The sequence below is a fragment of the Solanum dulcamara genome, chromosome 7, assembly GCF_947179165.1.
Source record: "Solanum dulcamara chromosome 7, daSolDulc1.2, whole genome shotgun sequence".
NCBI lineage: Eukaryota > Viridiplantae > Streptophyta > Magnoliopsida > Solanales > Solanaceae > Solanum > Solanum dulcamara.
In genome coordinates this window covers 26,700,847-26,717,677 of record NC_077243.1, presented here as the reverse complement: position 1 = coordinate 26,717,677, position 16,831 = coordinate 26,700,847, and the positions used below count along the sequence as shown (strand labels likewise).

The 16,831-nt window shown below is 33.4% G+C and overlaps 2 protein-coding genes across 2 annotated transcripts; both read right to left on the bottom strand.

The window, feature by feature from the left end:
• Positions 1–3,121: 3,121 nt before the first annotated feature.
• LOC129895262 (peptide methionine sulfoxide reductase A3-like) lies at positions 3,122–8,760 on the bottom strand. Its single transcript, XM_055970945.1, has 2 exons — positions 8,128–8,760; positions 3,122–3,558 (listed from the first exon to the last, which is right to left on the bottom strand). The coding sequence occupies exons 1-2, from the start codon at positions 8,743–8,745 to the stop codon at positions 3,307–3,309; spliced, it is 870 nt and encodes a 289-aa protein (XP_055826920.1). The 5' UTR covers positions 8,746–8,760; the 3' UTR covers positions 3,122–3,306.
• Positions 8,761–10,082: 1,322 nt separating this feature from the next.
• Positions 10,083–14,201, bottom strand: LOC129896363 (protein mago nashi homolog). Its single transcript, XM_055972239.1, has 3 exons — positions 13,890–14,201; positions 12,866–13,042; positions 10,083–10,473 (listed from the first exon to the last, which is right to left on the bottom strand). The coding sequence occupies exons 1-3, from the start codon at positions 14,106–14,108 to the stop codon at positions 10,414–10,416; spliced, it is 456 nt and encodes a 151-aa protein (XP_055828214.1). The 5' UTR covers positions 14,109–14,201; the 3' UTR covers positions 10,083–10,413.
• Between the last annotated feature and the right edge of the window lie 2,630 nt (positions 14,202–16,831).

Sequence of the window (16,831 nt, the reverse complement as noted above, 5' to 3'; positions counted from 1 at the left end):
CTAACTAACTGTAACTAACTATTTCAGATATAATTAGATAGGATTAGGTACAAGCTAACATTGTGGAATCTAATCCTACTAGTTAATTCTATCATCTGTAATATTGACCTGTGATAAGAACAGAAAGTTTGAGATCACGTATCTTCATTTTGCTTCTAAAAACACGTAGAAGACGGTCATATTTGAGATTCTTTGGAAACTCTTGAACCATTTCCGGAGGAAGGCTATATCCAACCGAACCACCTTCGGAAAAAACTTCACCACCCTAATATAAACTCTCTAACGGTAGATTCCATTATTTTTTTCTACTAGCAAATTTAAACGCTAGCTAACCTCAATTTTTTTACAGTATGAAAGAAAACTGCTCCCCAACTATCTCTTACATTGAAAAACAATGAACGGTTAATTTGTATTACAATAGGTTCACATGTTAGACTCTTGGTTCTAGTGGCTTGATGTCGAGGTCGTATTGACACTTTTGGCGGATCTTCATATTCTTCCGGCAAATTATAGTCCGGATCAAAACTAAACTTAGATCTCTTACAAATTCTTTCCATTCTCAATTTCTTGGTTCTTTTGAAGAGTGATGCTCAGGTAATGCTTAAAGTTCCTTCATTGATGAAATGCAAATCTGACAAAAAGTGTGCGAGCTCCTGAAGAGGAGAGTGAAGTAGAGCGGGATGAAGGCGGCAAATGGTGAATGCGCTCAGAAGTAATTGTTTGGCGGCAAATGGTGAATGCGCTCAGAAGTAATTGTTTGAGTAGGTTGGGTGTCGGGCGTGTATCGATTGGTTCGGTTCAGTTTTAAATATTATTGGTTTCGTTTATCAGTTTTTGGTTTGTAAATACGCTAAATCGATAACCAAATCAATAAGATATTTGTTATCGATTTTCAGTTTATCGGTTTTTGGTCTTTAACGCTTCAATTTTCGGTTTAACCAACAAGAAAATACTTTTAAAATAAATATACGATTCTTGGAGTAGCTATCATAACAATTTGCAAACCCTTGCCGCTGAACATTGAACCTAAAGCAGCAAAGTCTAAAGGGTAAATTCTAAATACTAAATACTAAATAGTATGATATAGTGTTTAACTGATTATATATTTATATTAATAAATTTTTTTTGATATTTGTGTATGAGTAAAAAAACTAAAAATTAAGTTAGTAAATTATTATAGTCTTAATAGGTTATCGATTTACCCAATAACCCAATATTAAAAAATAAATACCGAATTGATAACCCAATAATTTTTCATAAAATAACCATTAAGCCAATAACCCAATATTGGTTTGATTTTTGCACACCCCTATCTAGTGGTGATGTCCGATGGTAATGTTGTAGCCAGAGAAGTTAGGAGTGACAGGGGCAAAACTACTGGTTGTTTCATCTATGGAGAATATGGAGAATTTGAAGATTCGACTGGTGGGCTGCTGAGTGGAAGAGGATGCGGAAGATGGCTGATTAATGACAGGAAGATCAGTTTTTGCGAAACAATGCAGGGAGCGGAGATATAGGGAGAAGATTGCAAGCAAGAGGAAGGAGGGCCAAGGATGGACTGATTTTAAAACAGGCTTGGAAGCTGGACTTCGTCACAGCTCAAATTCCAGTAATGAGTGGCAAAATTTAGCCACGCCCTTATACAATTAAGAGTCTTATTATCCAAATATCGACAATGTTTTATAGAAGTTTGATATGAGAACTTTCACTTGAAATGACACTAAGATGAAATAACCTGATACTGCAATAATATACTGCTTGCTGCTTTTTTTTTAAACTAGTTTTTGAAAACGTGCATTGAACATCTGTTCCATACAATTATTCTATATAAAATTGAGTTATTATATAAAAAATATTAAAATTAACAATATTAATTTTATCAATTTATATTTTATTCATTAAATAAAATCCATAACAATCGAACGACACATTGGCCATCAGGCCACAAATGTGCATAACTAATTAAGCTAATATAACATCTAATGATATGAATATATCAATGACTTATCCTCGATAATCTCTCATTATGCTCCCATATCTAGAAGTGCACATATATGTTGCTACTTAAAGAAACCATCTCATTAAGAAAATGTTAAAAGAAAGAAAATATTATAAAAGTACATTTAAAAACGAATATAAAAGTCATAAATGACTAATTTCGCAAATAAAAGAAGAGACTTACAACATTCAGAATTTCATAGAAGATTAAATTAAAAAGGTATAATAGATAGAGAATACAAAAAAAATTAAGCAGATAAGAACAAGTACAACATTCACATCCGTCTTAAAACTTTAATTATAACAATATAAATGGTAGCAAGAAATACATAATCAGTTCATAATTTTTCAAGTTCTTGACGACACCTTCACTCATAACCAATCAAAATTTAAAATCATTGTTCATCGAGTTAAACTAAAACATGAATCAAATAGTACAATAATGATCCAAGTGCTTTACTACGTACTTTAGCTGTACAATGAAATCGATAACCTTGGGTAGAGGTTCTTCTCATGAAATAAAAGATGATTTATATAGATAAAAGTAGGAAAATATCAAAAGACATCTTAAAGTTTTACATTAAATATTTGAATGTTGTGAATATAAAAATCATGAGAGTTATGAATATTAAAAGTAATAATTGAATATGTGATTAGATATGAGTTATAAAAGTGAATATTTAAAGTAAAAAAAGAATAAAAAAAATAATAAATAAATAAGTAAATAAAAGAGAGAAAAACATTACGGCAAATAGCGTTATCATATTATTTATAGTGAACAAAAAATGACTACACATAATAATAAGACTTCAAATACAATTCTTTGATTTCTCCTTTACATGAAAGTAATAATTACTTTTATGAACTTCAGAATACGTGTATACAAAATGCACATTAATTTCCATGAAGTCAAATACTATTACATTAATTAACTTATTCAAATTAATTTAGAGAAAGGGAAAAGGTTTAGTTAGAATATTCAGATACACATTTTCATGTACCAAATAAATGCACATACTTTTATGGATATTTTCATCTTTAATTTTTTTATTTTACACCTTTTCACTTGTACTTGGTATTTATCATAATCATAATAATAATATAGTAACTTACCATTTAAAAATTTAATTAATTAAATATTTTGTAATATTTTGAATTAATGTAGAAATAAAATGGTAATCCAACTTGTAAATTATACAACAGGTAGATCAAATAAATATACTAGCACAATTTCAAGCCTATAAACAACCATAGCTTACAAGAACAAACAGGGAATCCATTTATTTTTCTCCTGCAAAAAGAGCGGCCTTAACCATAGCATCGGATGGGATCATTGCATCCCTTCTCACTAGACTGCCTGAAACCAAAGCGACCCCCCCTTGCAAGGTACTGTTGATGATACTCCTCAGCTCTGTAAAATTTCTTAGCAGGCAAGATCTCAGTAACAATATTCCTGTTCAATATCTTTTGCTGTCTGTCTCGCGCTTCTATAGCTGCCTTCTCTTGCTCAGGTGTATAGAAGTAAATTCCAGACCTGTATTGGGTGCCAACATCATTACCCTACAAAAACCATAAGGAAACTGTTAGATAACAACAACAACAACAACAACCCAGTGAAATCCCACATCGTGGGGTCTGGGGAGGGTAGAGTGTACGCAGACCTGACTCCTACCAATGTAGGACGGCTGTTTCCGAAAGACCCTCGGCTCAATAGAAGTATAGAACAAGGTTAGACAAGAATATTAGAGTAAATAAGTAGATAATGAAAACGATCCAAACAATAGTATAATCAAAGCACAAAAAACAGTAGATATTATTATTGGAAACTGTTAGATAAATTACATAAACATTGATGAATACCAACCTGTCTGTAAAAAGCTGTATCCGGAATTATCTAGTTCATCATTACCAACAACCTGACAGTTGCTGTGACACTAAAGCTTGATGATAAAGTATAACAAAACAAATATGTATCAGTCATGCTTTACCCGAAGTACCAGTTTTCAGTTAGCAAAAAACTCACAGTAAGAGGTACTGAAGACCACTGGAGCTCATCCCAAAATAAGAATAAGAAAACTTGCTAATGGAGGGACTTATGATCTTGAAAAGGCTTATGAAAAAGTCCCGAGAGATGTTCTCTGGAGATGTTTGGAGGCTAAAGGTGTTCTGATGGTGTATATTAGGGTGATAAAGGACATGTATGATGGAGCTAAGACTCGAGTTAGAACGATGGGAGGAGACTCGAAAAACTTTCCAATTGAGATGGGGCTACATCAGGGATCGGTTCTTAGTCCTTTTCTATTCGCCTTGGTGATGGATGAGTTGACATGGTCTATTTAAGAGAAGGTTCCTTGTTGTATGTTATTTACAGACGACATAGTATTCGTTGATGAGACACGAGATAGAGCTAATGCTAGACTGGAGGTTTGGAGACAAACTCTGAAGTCCAAAGGATTCAAGTTGAGTAAGACCAAAACAGAGTATTTGAAGGGCAAATTCGATGTTTTGTTAGATGAAGCGGACGTGGAAGCGAGGCTTGCCACACAACCTATTCCCAAAAGAAAAAGTTTTAAGTATCTTAGGTCCGTACTCCAGAATAGTAAGGACATCGCATAGTGGTGATTAGACTGTCCTTGTTGTATTGGGTGGAGTGCTGGCCAGTCAAGAACTCACATGTTCAAAAGATGCATGTTGAGGAAATGAAGATGTTGAGATGCATGTGTGGGCATACTAGGAGTGACAAAATTAGGAATAAGGTTATTCAGAGAAGATAGAAGTGACCTCTGTGGCGAACAAGATGAGGGAAGTAAGGCAGGATGATTTGGACATGTGCAAAGGAGGTAAGTTGACGCTCTAGTGAGAGTAATTGTAAGGCTGATTGTAGGGGGTAACCGAAGGGGCAGACGTAGGCCGAAAAAATATTGGGAAGAGGTGATTACAAAGAATTTGGCGCAGCTTCATATTATTAAAGACATGACTCTAGATAGGAAGAAACGGAGGACGTGTATTATGGTAGAAGGTTATTAGGGGTGAAGGTTAGTAAGGGTGAAGGTTAGTGGAGGATTAGCGTATTATGTTGTGATGTTTCGATTATCACACTATTTTGTTAATTTTATTGTTTCTTTCTCGTAGGCTTTACATTTTCCTTTCTTATTAATTGCTATGCTTTCTTTATTATTTCTTCTTGAGAAAAGGCATAAATTTCCTCCTGAAGTTGTACCGAAAAGTCAGTTACACACTTAAACTATCATGGTGACCTATTACACACCTAAACTACCTAGAAGTGAAACTATTACCCCCCTACAACTGACATGGCAAAAAAAAACGCGTCAGATTCTTTAAAGTAAAAAAAAAATTAAAAAAAAAATCACTCCACCCCACATCCTTTCTTCTTCACACCTACCTCCATTTACTCCCATTTTGAATCTTGATTTTTTTCTTTCAAAACCCATTAAAGTACAAAAATTTTAAAAACAAAATCACTCCACCCCCACATCCTTTCTTCTTCACACCTACTTATCCTCTTCTTCTTTACACCCATCTCTATTTACTCCCCATTTTGAATCTTGATTTTTTTTTCTTTCAAAATTCATTAAGAAAAAAAATTCTTCTCCCCATTTTGGTGGAGAAGACGATTGGGGTTTGGGGGGGGGGGGATGGGTGGTTAATAATTATTTATGAATAAATTAGCATAAAATATAGTTAAGAAAAGTTAGTTAATAAAGAAAAGAAAAAAAAATACAAAAAATCGGATGAATAGTTAATAATTAATTAAGAGTTAATTAGTATAAAATATAGTTAATAAAAAAAAGTTAATTAATAAAGAAAAGAAAAAAAAGAAATATAAAAAATTGGATGGGTGATTAATAATTAATTAGGAGCTAATTAGAATAAAATATAGTTAATAAAAAAAAGTTAATTAATAAAGAAAAGAAAAGAAAAAAATATAAAAAATCGGATGGTGGTTAATAATTAATTATGAGCTAATTAGTATAAAATATAATTAATCAAAGAAAAAAATAGAAAAAAATATAAAAAATCGGATGGGTAGTTAATAATTAATTAGGAGCTAATTAGTATAAAATATAGTTAATAAAAAAAAAGTTAATTAATAAAGAAAAAAAAGAAAAAAATATAAAAAATCGGATGGATAGTTAATAATTAATTAGGAGTTAATTAGTATAAAATATAGTTAATAAAAGAAAAGTTAATTAATAAAGAAAAGAAAAGAAAAAAATATAAAAAGTTATAATTTCTGACGTGACGCCACATGGCAGCGAGTGTAATATTCCACATACTATGAGAGTAGTGTTATGCGTTCAGGTGTGTAATAATTTTACTTTTAGGTAGTTTAAGTATGTAATAGGTCGTCATGATAGTTTAAGTATGTAACTGACTTTTCGGTATAACTTCGGAGGGAAATTTATGCCTTTTTCCCTTTCTTCTTCTTGTTCTTCTTCTTCTACTTGGGTTTGAGGCACTTGAGCCGAACGTCTTTCGGAAACTGCCTCTCTACCTCCTCGAGGTAGTGGTAAGGTCTGCGTACGTTCTACCCTCCCCAGACCCTACTTAGTGAAATTTCACTGGATATGTTGTTGTTTTTGTTGCCAATGGAGAGATGTAGTATGTCTAAGGGTCCATTTTGCCAAGCTTCCAAAATCTACTTATTTTGGGATGCACTTTTATTAAAAACGATTTTCAGAGAAGTGTTCTGGACGAATAGCAACATGTGTTTGGAAAATCCATTTGACAGTATTAAAGAAGTCGTTTGTATTTGGCCAATATTTCAAACAGTATGTTTTAAGTGCTAAATTGTGAAAAGGACATAAGGATTTCTAATTAAGTTTTCCAATTTTATTTCATCAAAATGCAGACGACAGAATCACAGAACACAATTTTTTTTTTTTAATCAATATAAGTATACTCAAATCGAAGTAATAACATAACAAATTATACATAATTACTTTATTCTTATATGACAACTTAAATATATCAAAGTACATCATTCAATATGTATTAAGGAGGGACAGATTGGTGTGTGTGTGTGAGTCTATATAATGTATACTTCTGTTTATAGTTGAGAGATATATGAGTTTAAATGAAGGATGAATAGTTAGTAAAAATTTCCGATAAGTTATTTTTTCCTTGGATAAACTAACTTTTCTACTTTCGCTTCTGATTCTAGGAGAAGCTACAATTTCTACTTCTTCCCTTTGGCAAAAAACAGCTTCTGCTACTGCTTAAAATCACTTATTTTTTTCCTAGAAGCTTGCTTGCCCAAACACCTGAAAACTCTTTAAGAAGAAGTATCTTTATTGAGAAAATAATGACAGGAACTTAAAGCTAGGCCAACAGGCTATAAGTCATCCAGAAAAAGGAAGCTAAGAAGAAGTGTCCAATTTACTGTTAGCGTTTATCTCGTTTTATAGGTACACAAGGAAGCCCATAAAGTAAGTGTGCTTCAGACAGCATTTGTAATGTCAGACTAGCTACTAACAAAATCCCTATGCTAATCAATAAAACCTAAGGCTAATGCAAAGCATCTAAAAACATTTCACGGCATAAGTGAAACTCAATAGAAAGAACTCCGAATTTTATAAAAAGAACTGGATACCAAATCCTCAAACTAGAAGACATGATTTTTAACGATCTTCAAGAAAATGCAGCATTTTGATGATGTACCTAATGACATTTTACTGATATACGGCAAGTGGGCACTCCCATGAATACAAAACTATGCTAAACATGCTTCTAGAGTTCTAGTACTACTTTGCTGCCAATAAAGACCTGACTTTGGTTATGAACACCCAACTATGCATACTATTGAATGCCCCACAAAGACTCAAGTTGGGCAACAAGCTTAGCAAAGGTGACCAAATACAACTACCCAACCTACAGGGAATAAGCTCTTCACTACTTACAAATCAATTACATTAGCAGACCATAAAATTTCAAGATTCTAACATCAATTTCTCTACCAAAATCCAACTTAAAACATTAATCTCCAAACCATTTGGGGTTAAGCAAAAAGACACGATTCCATCCAAAACAAAACAAAACAATTGAATCAAGAATCATCCATTATTGACCACCATAAACAAAATAAACAAAAAAAATTCAGAAACCCACCTGTCTATTGAGGGTGGTAGGATCATGCCGATCCCAAAATACATCAAGCAAGGTATCGAAATTGCACTCCTTAGGATCATACTGGACTCTAACAACCTCAGAATGAAAAGTAGTTCCAGAGCATATATCTTCATAGGTAGGATTATCCAAATACCCTTGTGAATATCCAACCTCTGTCTTTGTAACACCAGGCACTCTCTGAAACGCCAATTCAACACCCCAAAAGCATCCCGCTCCAAATTGGGCAAATTGTTGTCCTGGTGCTGGGATGTCATCATCAGGTCCTTGTGCAATTGCAGAGGAAGAAGGGTCCATTGGAGCATCAGTACGAGCACCAAAACCCAATTTGTTGAGCCAACTCATCTTTGGTGGAGAGTAGAGAGATGGGGTTTTGGAAGTACGAGGAAAGGTTGAAGAAACTTTACGGGGGTTTTGGGAGAAGGGAAGAAGAAGAAGCGAGGGTTTGAAGGAGGAAATTAGTGGAGATGTTGTGGTGGTGGTTATGGTGGAGGAAGCGATGCAAGTCTTGAGGAGCATTGTGGGATCTATAATAAGTTTTTCTTGGATAAGTATTGCTGGAAATGTCCTGAGAATTTCCTTATAATAATGTTTCATCATTTTTAATATTACTTTTTCTTTAATACCACCATATTCCTATTGTTGCAATTTTTTTTCGCACTTCAAAATAATTAAATTATTTAAATTTTTTTCTTTGTATTTATCCTTTATTTAGTGTGCTTCTTATCTAATTTACATTTTTTAGTAAATAATTTGAGAATAATCGATAAAGGTAATAAGTGATAAATAAAAATAATATCACAATAATTTTGAACATAAGTATAAATTGATAAATACAATTATAGGATGCATGAGAGTTGGCTAAATTGGTTGAATGGATGAGTTTTCGTTAGGATCGATTTCCCCACGTGCAGCCTTTTCAGTTCGAGCTTGTCGTACTGAATATCGTATTGAATTTGCCTAATATAATTTATGGGCCCTCGAAGGTTCCAAGAAAAAATGATCATTAGGATAAACAAATGGTCTTTTTCTTCACACTCTAAAAGCTTTTCCTTTTTTCATTAAACATGAATGTTTAAATTATTTTGAAATGAACAAAAATATTCTCCGTTTATAGTTTGATCTAAAAATATCTTTGTCATCAATATTTTAATTTAAAAATATCTTTATTGTGATTTAATAGATCAAAAATGCTCTTTTTCAAATATATACATTTAACACATTTTTTTTCTAATAATATCTCTTTTATTAGCAAATATTTATTCTACTTCAATTAGAAAAAAATTAAAAATATTTTTTATTTTATTATAATTATTTGTTATCATTATTTGAATAAAAATTAATGATGGATTTACTATGATCTTACATATATGACATATATTATTCCGTTAAAACTTAGAGTAAGTGAAATTATTCTATTTTAATTGATAAAATGAAATTACAAAGAATAAAATAATTTTCTACATTTTTATTACTTAAATTGGTTTAAAAACAAAAAAAAACAAAAATAATGTTCCTTAAATTGATGGCAAAAGCATTTTTGAACCAAACTATAAACAGAAAACATTTTTGTTCATTTCAAACAATTTAAGGACATTTTTGATTGTTTTCCCATTTTAATATAATTATGAAGACGTGGCATAGTGATCCTTTATCTAGAAGAATTTAAATTTTATTTCTAGACTCTCCTGGGGTTGAAAATCTTCTGTCAAAGCACCCTAACAATATGATATGTTATTTTTTTAAAAAATATGGAGAGAGTATGCAGAAAAACGAAGCATACGCGGAATTAGCTCCACCACTCATTAGACAATGAAAAAGGGCCAAGAGAAACCTCCTGATTCTTGTTCTATTTTTATCTTTTTCCTTGAGCTGCAAAATGGTGAGAAGCATCTGGAAGGAAAAAAGCTAGTGAGATGGATTATTTACAGACGTCATGATGAATGACCCATCCTCATTTGTTTATCATGCCAAAACAATGTTAATACCGGAAACAAATCTCACAACACATTATTACATCACGAAAACCTTGTGCCTCCCATGTTGCTACAGAAACAGCAAAGATGAATGAAGATGTGCAAATAAATGGTAAAAACCGCACACAAGTTATCTTTACTCACAAAACAATGTCTACAAAGACTATTCCATGCATTAAAAAAACAGCACACCACCAAACGGCACCATCTCTTTGGATACACGATTCAACACATTCAAAACATAAAGCCGAGGCACATCCATCTAACTTTTAGCATATGCCATAACAACGAGTTAAATGGGTTTGATCTTGAAATGGAGCGATATGAGAGAGAACACGAAACACTTCAGATCCTGCAATAAGAGACCCAGAGTCACATGCTGCTTAGACAATAAAGAAATGCATCAATAATACTCTGCTTTAAAAGATAATATTACACATCAACTGTTGCAGACTTGCAGCAAGTTTTCAATTAACAACTAATTAGAGCAAAAGAAACCAAGTGGGAGTTTAATCTCTTCCCTTCTTTAGTTCAGGAGACAAACTATGGTTTGATTCTATGAAATGAGAAAACCTCGGGCGAATCTTTGTCAACTCATGCAACTTATAAATCCATGTCCAAGAAAGTACTCTTTCCTCCTTATCCCTCCTCCCACTGGCCCTAACTCCTCATAGTTTACTATATTCTGCTTCAGATGATAGAATATATTTATTCAGAAGTTACTTGCTAACAACATTCTCACAATACACCTAATCCATCCAGCCTCTTCATATTCCAAAGTAGCTTCATTATGTGCTTAAAAAAAGCTTAACCGTTTTCTTTTTATCTTTCTAAGTTTTGGTTAGCAGCGTTGCCTCGTGCATGTGCTGGTGAGAGATACCACATACACATACTGGTCAGACCACCAGCACTACTTTAAAATGAAAAAAAAAGAAAAGGAAGTCATTGTAATTTGGAATCAACCAAAAGTGCAAATTTTGAATTATTACGGTGACAATATATAGCTCAAATTCCTCCATGATTTCAACCAAGTAATGGAACTAATTGGTTGAGAACATGAAATCCTGGATAATCTCTCCAACATAAAAGGAACAGAGAAGATCGTGAGATTTTTTATTTATTTTTGGATAAGTGAGAGGATCGCTAGATTTTACCAGTTTAGGACTAGAGACCACAGTTTTAAAGGTTGAAATTACTTAAGGTTCTAGGTCCAATAAGCACAGGCAGCCAGGTGTGTGGGATCTGGGGAAGGGCCGGATCGGTCTATTGTATGCAGCCTTTGCCCTGCGATCGCATCACAATAAGCACAGGACACATCACAAAGGCAAGCCTTCACAATTACAACACAATACCAGTCAGAAGTGTAGTTACTACACATCTGGCATGAGCTGAGCTAGTTTACACTTTTATCAGTTTCAACTTGAGCCTAAGTTTCCTTTTGGAAAAGCTCTATATACCAAAGTTTCTGCTTTGTTCCCTAACCTAATGCACAGACTCATATATATATTTGGTGCATAAAATATGCTAGGAAATGGCAGTCTACTCCTTGATGTTTACCACTCAAAACAGTCAGACCAACTTCAACACCATTGTATCCCTGGACCATCTGAAGTCCCTCATGATACCACCACACCGACTTCCAACTTTCTGCTGGGCTCTCCACACCTAGCCCCTTCCACCATCGTTCTTCTTAAGTCTAAACTCCAACACCCCCACCTCCCACCCCTCTGAATTCTGATACCATATCTTACTTTCTTGCCATCCTGGATCATTATTGTCGTAAGGTAGGAAGGTGAAGTACTAAGATCAGCAAGAATTCTTAAGATGAAGCTGGTTCAAGTGGTAAATCAAAAGGTCTTATTTTCTCATAAATATCCATTGTTCTTTCTTTTCTATTATTCCTAATAATTATAATCTCCCCTCCACTACCACCCCACACCCCAACCCAACAAAAAAAGAAGTAATAACAATAAATACCCATCACTTTCTCTTCATGGTCAAACCATTTTACTATTGAAAGGGTGGAAGATGAAAAGTGGAGAAACTACGCAACCATAGAAGCAGCATTATGCAGCAATGAGACTACAAGCTGCAATAAGAAGAGTATCTCCAATATAAAGTTACTGTTCTCTATTCTTGTAAAGATGGAATAGAGGCCTTCCCCATCCAGTTTCCAATGCAATCTGAATAGAGGCCTTCACCATCCAGTTTCCAATGCAATCTAAAGGTGAAGTTTGATGGGAGTTAATTTTTCTTATGGAACTCAGCAACTGGAACCAGATCAAGCCATGAAGGTTTACATATAACATATTTAAACATATATAAGACCATTTTACTGTTTATAACTAGGATCCCTTATCTGCTTTCAGTGAGCAATATATCTAGCTAATGAACACTAATACCATATTGCTTGTACAGCTCCAATAAAAGTGAAACATAATAATATAAACTATTGTACATCTAGACCATTTAAAAGAAGAAAAAGTATCCTCTAAAAATAAACTCTGTTAGATAAAATGAGACCTACAAATGTAGTTTCCTCCTTTCTTTTTGGATGCAATTGTCTGCATGTATATGTAATAAAATATGAATGTCAATAGCCAGAATGATGTTTGCATTTCTATATGAGCTATTTATATTCTATTTTCACAAACTAATAAGTACAACATTACAACTTATTTTAAGAAGCTTTTGATATATCCACATAAAGAAGTAAAAGAGAGAAACATCTTGTAGATCATAACCTGAACAAGATAATAGAAGATACGAAGTCCCTCGGGATCTTTACTGGTCTGCACATCCATTAATGAGCCAATCTTAGATGTAGTGAATGATATGTGTTCATTTCCCATCACAATCTCAAGCTCCTGTCTACCCACTCTATCTGGTTCAGGCCAGTTGTTATCGTCTTCCTTCATGATCTACAACAAACACACATGCAAAACCTTTTACTTCTTTCATTTTGTAATCAGAATAATAGTCAAGTAATAATACCAAGGAAGTAACGAGGTGGAAAGAGATACAAAGTCGGAATTGCACAAAACACACATTACATCAGCCTGAACAAAAGAAACCCCAACCCTCCACTGCACCTCTCTCCCCTCCTAAAAAAAAGCCCTGGACAACAATTCAAACAAGAATAGTTCATCTAGGTGATAACTAGAAGTTTACATCTAGTTTTTTATGTTATCAAAATGACAATTTTGCTTTTTTGCAATGAACGTTACCACCAAAATTGCTCCAAATATCGGGGTTATCTTTCTTCTGAGATGAGAATTTTGCTTCTTCACTAAAATTATTAGATCCAAATGGCTCTATGAATTGGTATTCCTATCTTTTCATTTGTCTTTAAACAACTTTGATTTTGGCAGAATCAGGACATAAGTAACAACCGAAAGCTAATGGATAGAAACTTGAAAACCCATAAAAATCAATCAGTCAATCTCACACTAGCTGGGGTCGCTAGGTATATGAATCCTCCACATCAAAGTTAAGACTGCTCGTCCTTTAAACTAGCTTTGAACTGGCGATGCATCGCACTAAGCAAAGTTAAAACCCATAAATAGTATGTCGCAAAAATCAGTTGTAAATTAATCCAAACATTATAGACCAAAACCCTAAACCCTAAACATCAAATTGAACGAAGAGAGCGAGGAAAAAGGGAAACCTTAATACCAAGATAGCGTGTTTGACCCAAACCCTGTTGTGAGCCAAAACAATAGAATGCAATCGAATAGAAGAAAAAAATAAAGGGAGAGGGAAACAAACCTCGCTATCGGCAACAATGCGGCGGCATTCTTTGAGAACAGAAGGAGTGAGGAAGACTTCCTTGCGAATCATTGTATCGTTCTTGTAGTTGGAATTGTTAGCATAACGGAGCTTGCCATCAGGCCTAAACTCAAATTCTAAGAACTCGTGACCGAATTTTCCTTTGTGACCCACGTAATATCTCAGGTAAAACTCATCATTCTCTGCCATTTCCCCCATACTTGCCTCAATACAGTGTCAACGGCGTCTCCCTTCTAGGGTCCAAACACCGCCCTTTGAGTTTGAGACCAAACTGTGAATTAAGAAAGCCTAAAGGATCCTTTCTTCATAATTATAGGATTTTGGAGGAGTAAAGTGTTGAGACCCAAGAAGTTAATGGGGTCATTATAAATATTTAAATACATAAATTTTTAACTAGGCTAAAGTAGTTATTTGCTTGCACTTATATTAAGTGCATTTATGGTTCAAGTATTTAATTGATAGAATATATTCTAGTTATATTAAGATTTAAGCATTTATTTTGTTTACATTACATCTTTAATAAGATCTTAATATTATTAATATATATTTTTTATATGTATAATCTTCACTAGTATTTTATTCACAGTTAGCAATCACTATCACTAATTATCTCTTCCATTATTACCACTACACCACCATTATCATCAACAGTCATCACAATCATTACTAATAATTACTATTGTTGGCTACTATTCAAGTTAGTTGCTACTACATCTATATTATTTTTATCGCCATCATCGCAGTTATTATCTCTACAATTACTATCAATCATTATCATTATTTTGTCAATCTATCAATCATCTTCACAATGACAAGTATTGCCACCAACTACCACCACACGTTCTTTAATTACCACAATCAATACCGCTAATTATTAAACATCAACCAACTTCACCATAACAACTATCATCATTACTATCAATCATTATCATTACGCCAATCACTGCAACACCAATCATTTTCATCAGTACAATCATCACCACCATTATTAATAGTCATCAACAACAATCATTACCACCATCATCGACACAAATCATCTTTATCATCACTAGCAAACATAAATATTTTTTATCCAATAATTATATTATTTTATTAAATTTATATTCTTAATATATAATTATATTTTTATTTAAACTGTATATTTATAATATTTACGAATAAAAGAATTCAAAGTGTTTTGATCACTTACCTCTTTGTATTAATCCGGAACATAAGAATGACAGAGACCTACCTCATTCAAATTTCTGAAACATCCAGTAAAATAGGAGAATTTATATGGGACTATTAAGAGGACTTGACAACAAATGTGAAAAATTAGGAGAATGAATGAGATACGATTGAAACATAAGGATATGAAAGTAGCTATGAAAACATAAAATGTGTTAAAATTTCATTGAGCGGAGAAAAAAGTAAAAATATATAGACAACATCTGCAAGATATACAGAGTATTATGAGACACCTTGGACAAAAACAAAACATCATTGAGTTAGAAAAAAGGATCAAAGATACCTTAGAGAAGTGGTTGAATATTAAAGAGAGCATAATGAAGAAGAAATCAAAAACTTGGTACCTATAACTGGTTGATAGAAACACATCATATTTCTTTGCCAATTTGAAGAACATAATTACTCAGAATAAAATTATAAGTTTGAGCACTCCAACTGAAAGGATTGTGACTAGCAAAATTGATATAGAGTTTGAAGTCATAAATTTCTACAAGTGATTTTTAAGATCTCATGTCATCCAATTGCCTGACAGTGTTGTGTTAAGCAAAAGATACATATAGGGGCTAGGCTGACCTCAAATGCAACACATTATATGGTGATTTCATCACCATTAAAAAGGCCAGAAGAGGCTGAAAATAGTCAAGCTTTTTGCAAAATACCACCTAACTAACATAAAAGTTAGTCTTATCAAACTTAGATCGAATATAAGGCATTTGCATCTTATTTAGTTGAAAGAAGCCATTAGAGGTTTTGTGCAAATCAAAATAGGAATATATAACTTGATTTTGATCAGTGGTCGAGGCTAGTTTGGTGTAAAACCCCTGAAGTTCCTTGTAGGGATCAAATAAAGGGATTTCTCCTATTAAGTATCTTGTAGCCTCTCGAAGATAAGTATGGACGTCTATATACCGATCCGTAAGACTCTACTAGATACCCTTCTCTTTAACTTATGAGACTGGTAAGCTAGCTGCTCTGATACGATACTGTCATGGCTCTAAAAATTGAGGTCATGATGGCACACATATATCTCAAACTCCATTCTGATGTATAAGCCTAAAAATAAAACCATACGAGACTCCGAAAGAGAAGTCAAGTCACTGTTAAACACAATAAATGAACAATAATGAAGTTATCCAAAAACCTGGTGTTACAAGTATAGAGAGCATCTAGTACAAGGTTCGAGTCTGAAGATACAACATAAGTCTCTGAATAATACAAAAGACTGAGAAATATAGATAGACTAGTGACGATTCAAATTCCAGGACCTCACCACTAATCTGAGAATATATAATCCGCTAGAATATTAGCTGCCACGTAAAGTACCCTAACTAGTAGCTTCATCAAAAAAGGACACAGAATAGGAGTGAGTACAATCCATATGTACTTTGTTGGTTTTAGCCGACTGAGTCTAAGGAGTTAATCAAACCTATAAAATAAACTAAGAAACACTTCCACCTGCATATAGAAAAGTCTCACTTCGGCATTGGTGCCTCCATTTTATATATATAATGGTGCGAGTAAAGTAAGCCCATAATATCAACTTATTATCATAATTAACCAGATAAGTCAAATAATAGAAATATTGATGCAATATAATGCAATATGATGATGCAATGATGTGGTGGTATGATGGAATCAAGACTGTTGCACACTATGTCGTATACACCTACTGAGCTGTGCTACCAACTAGGACC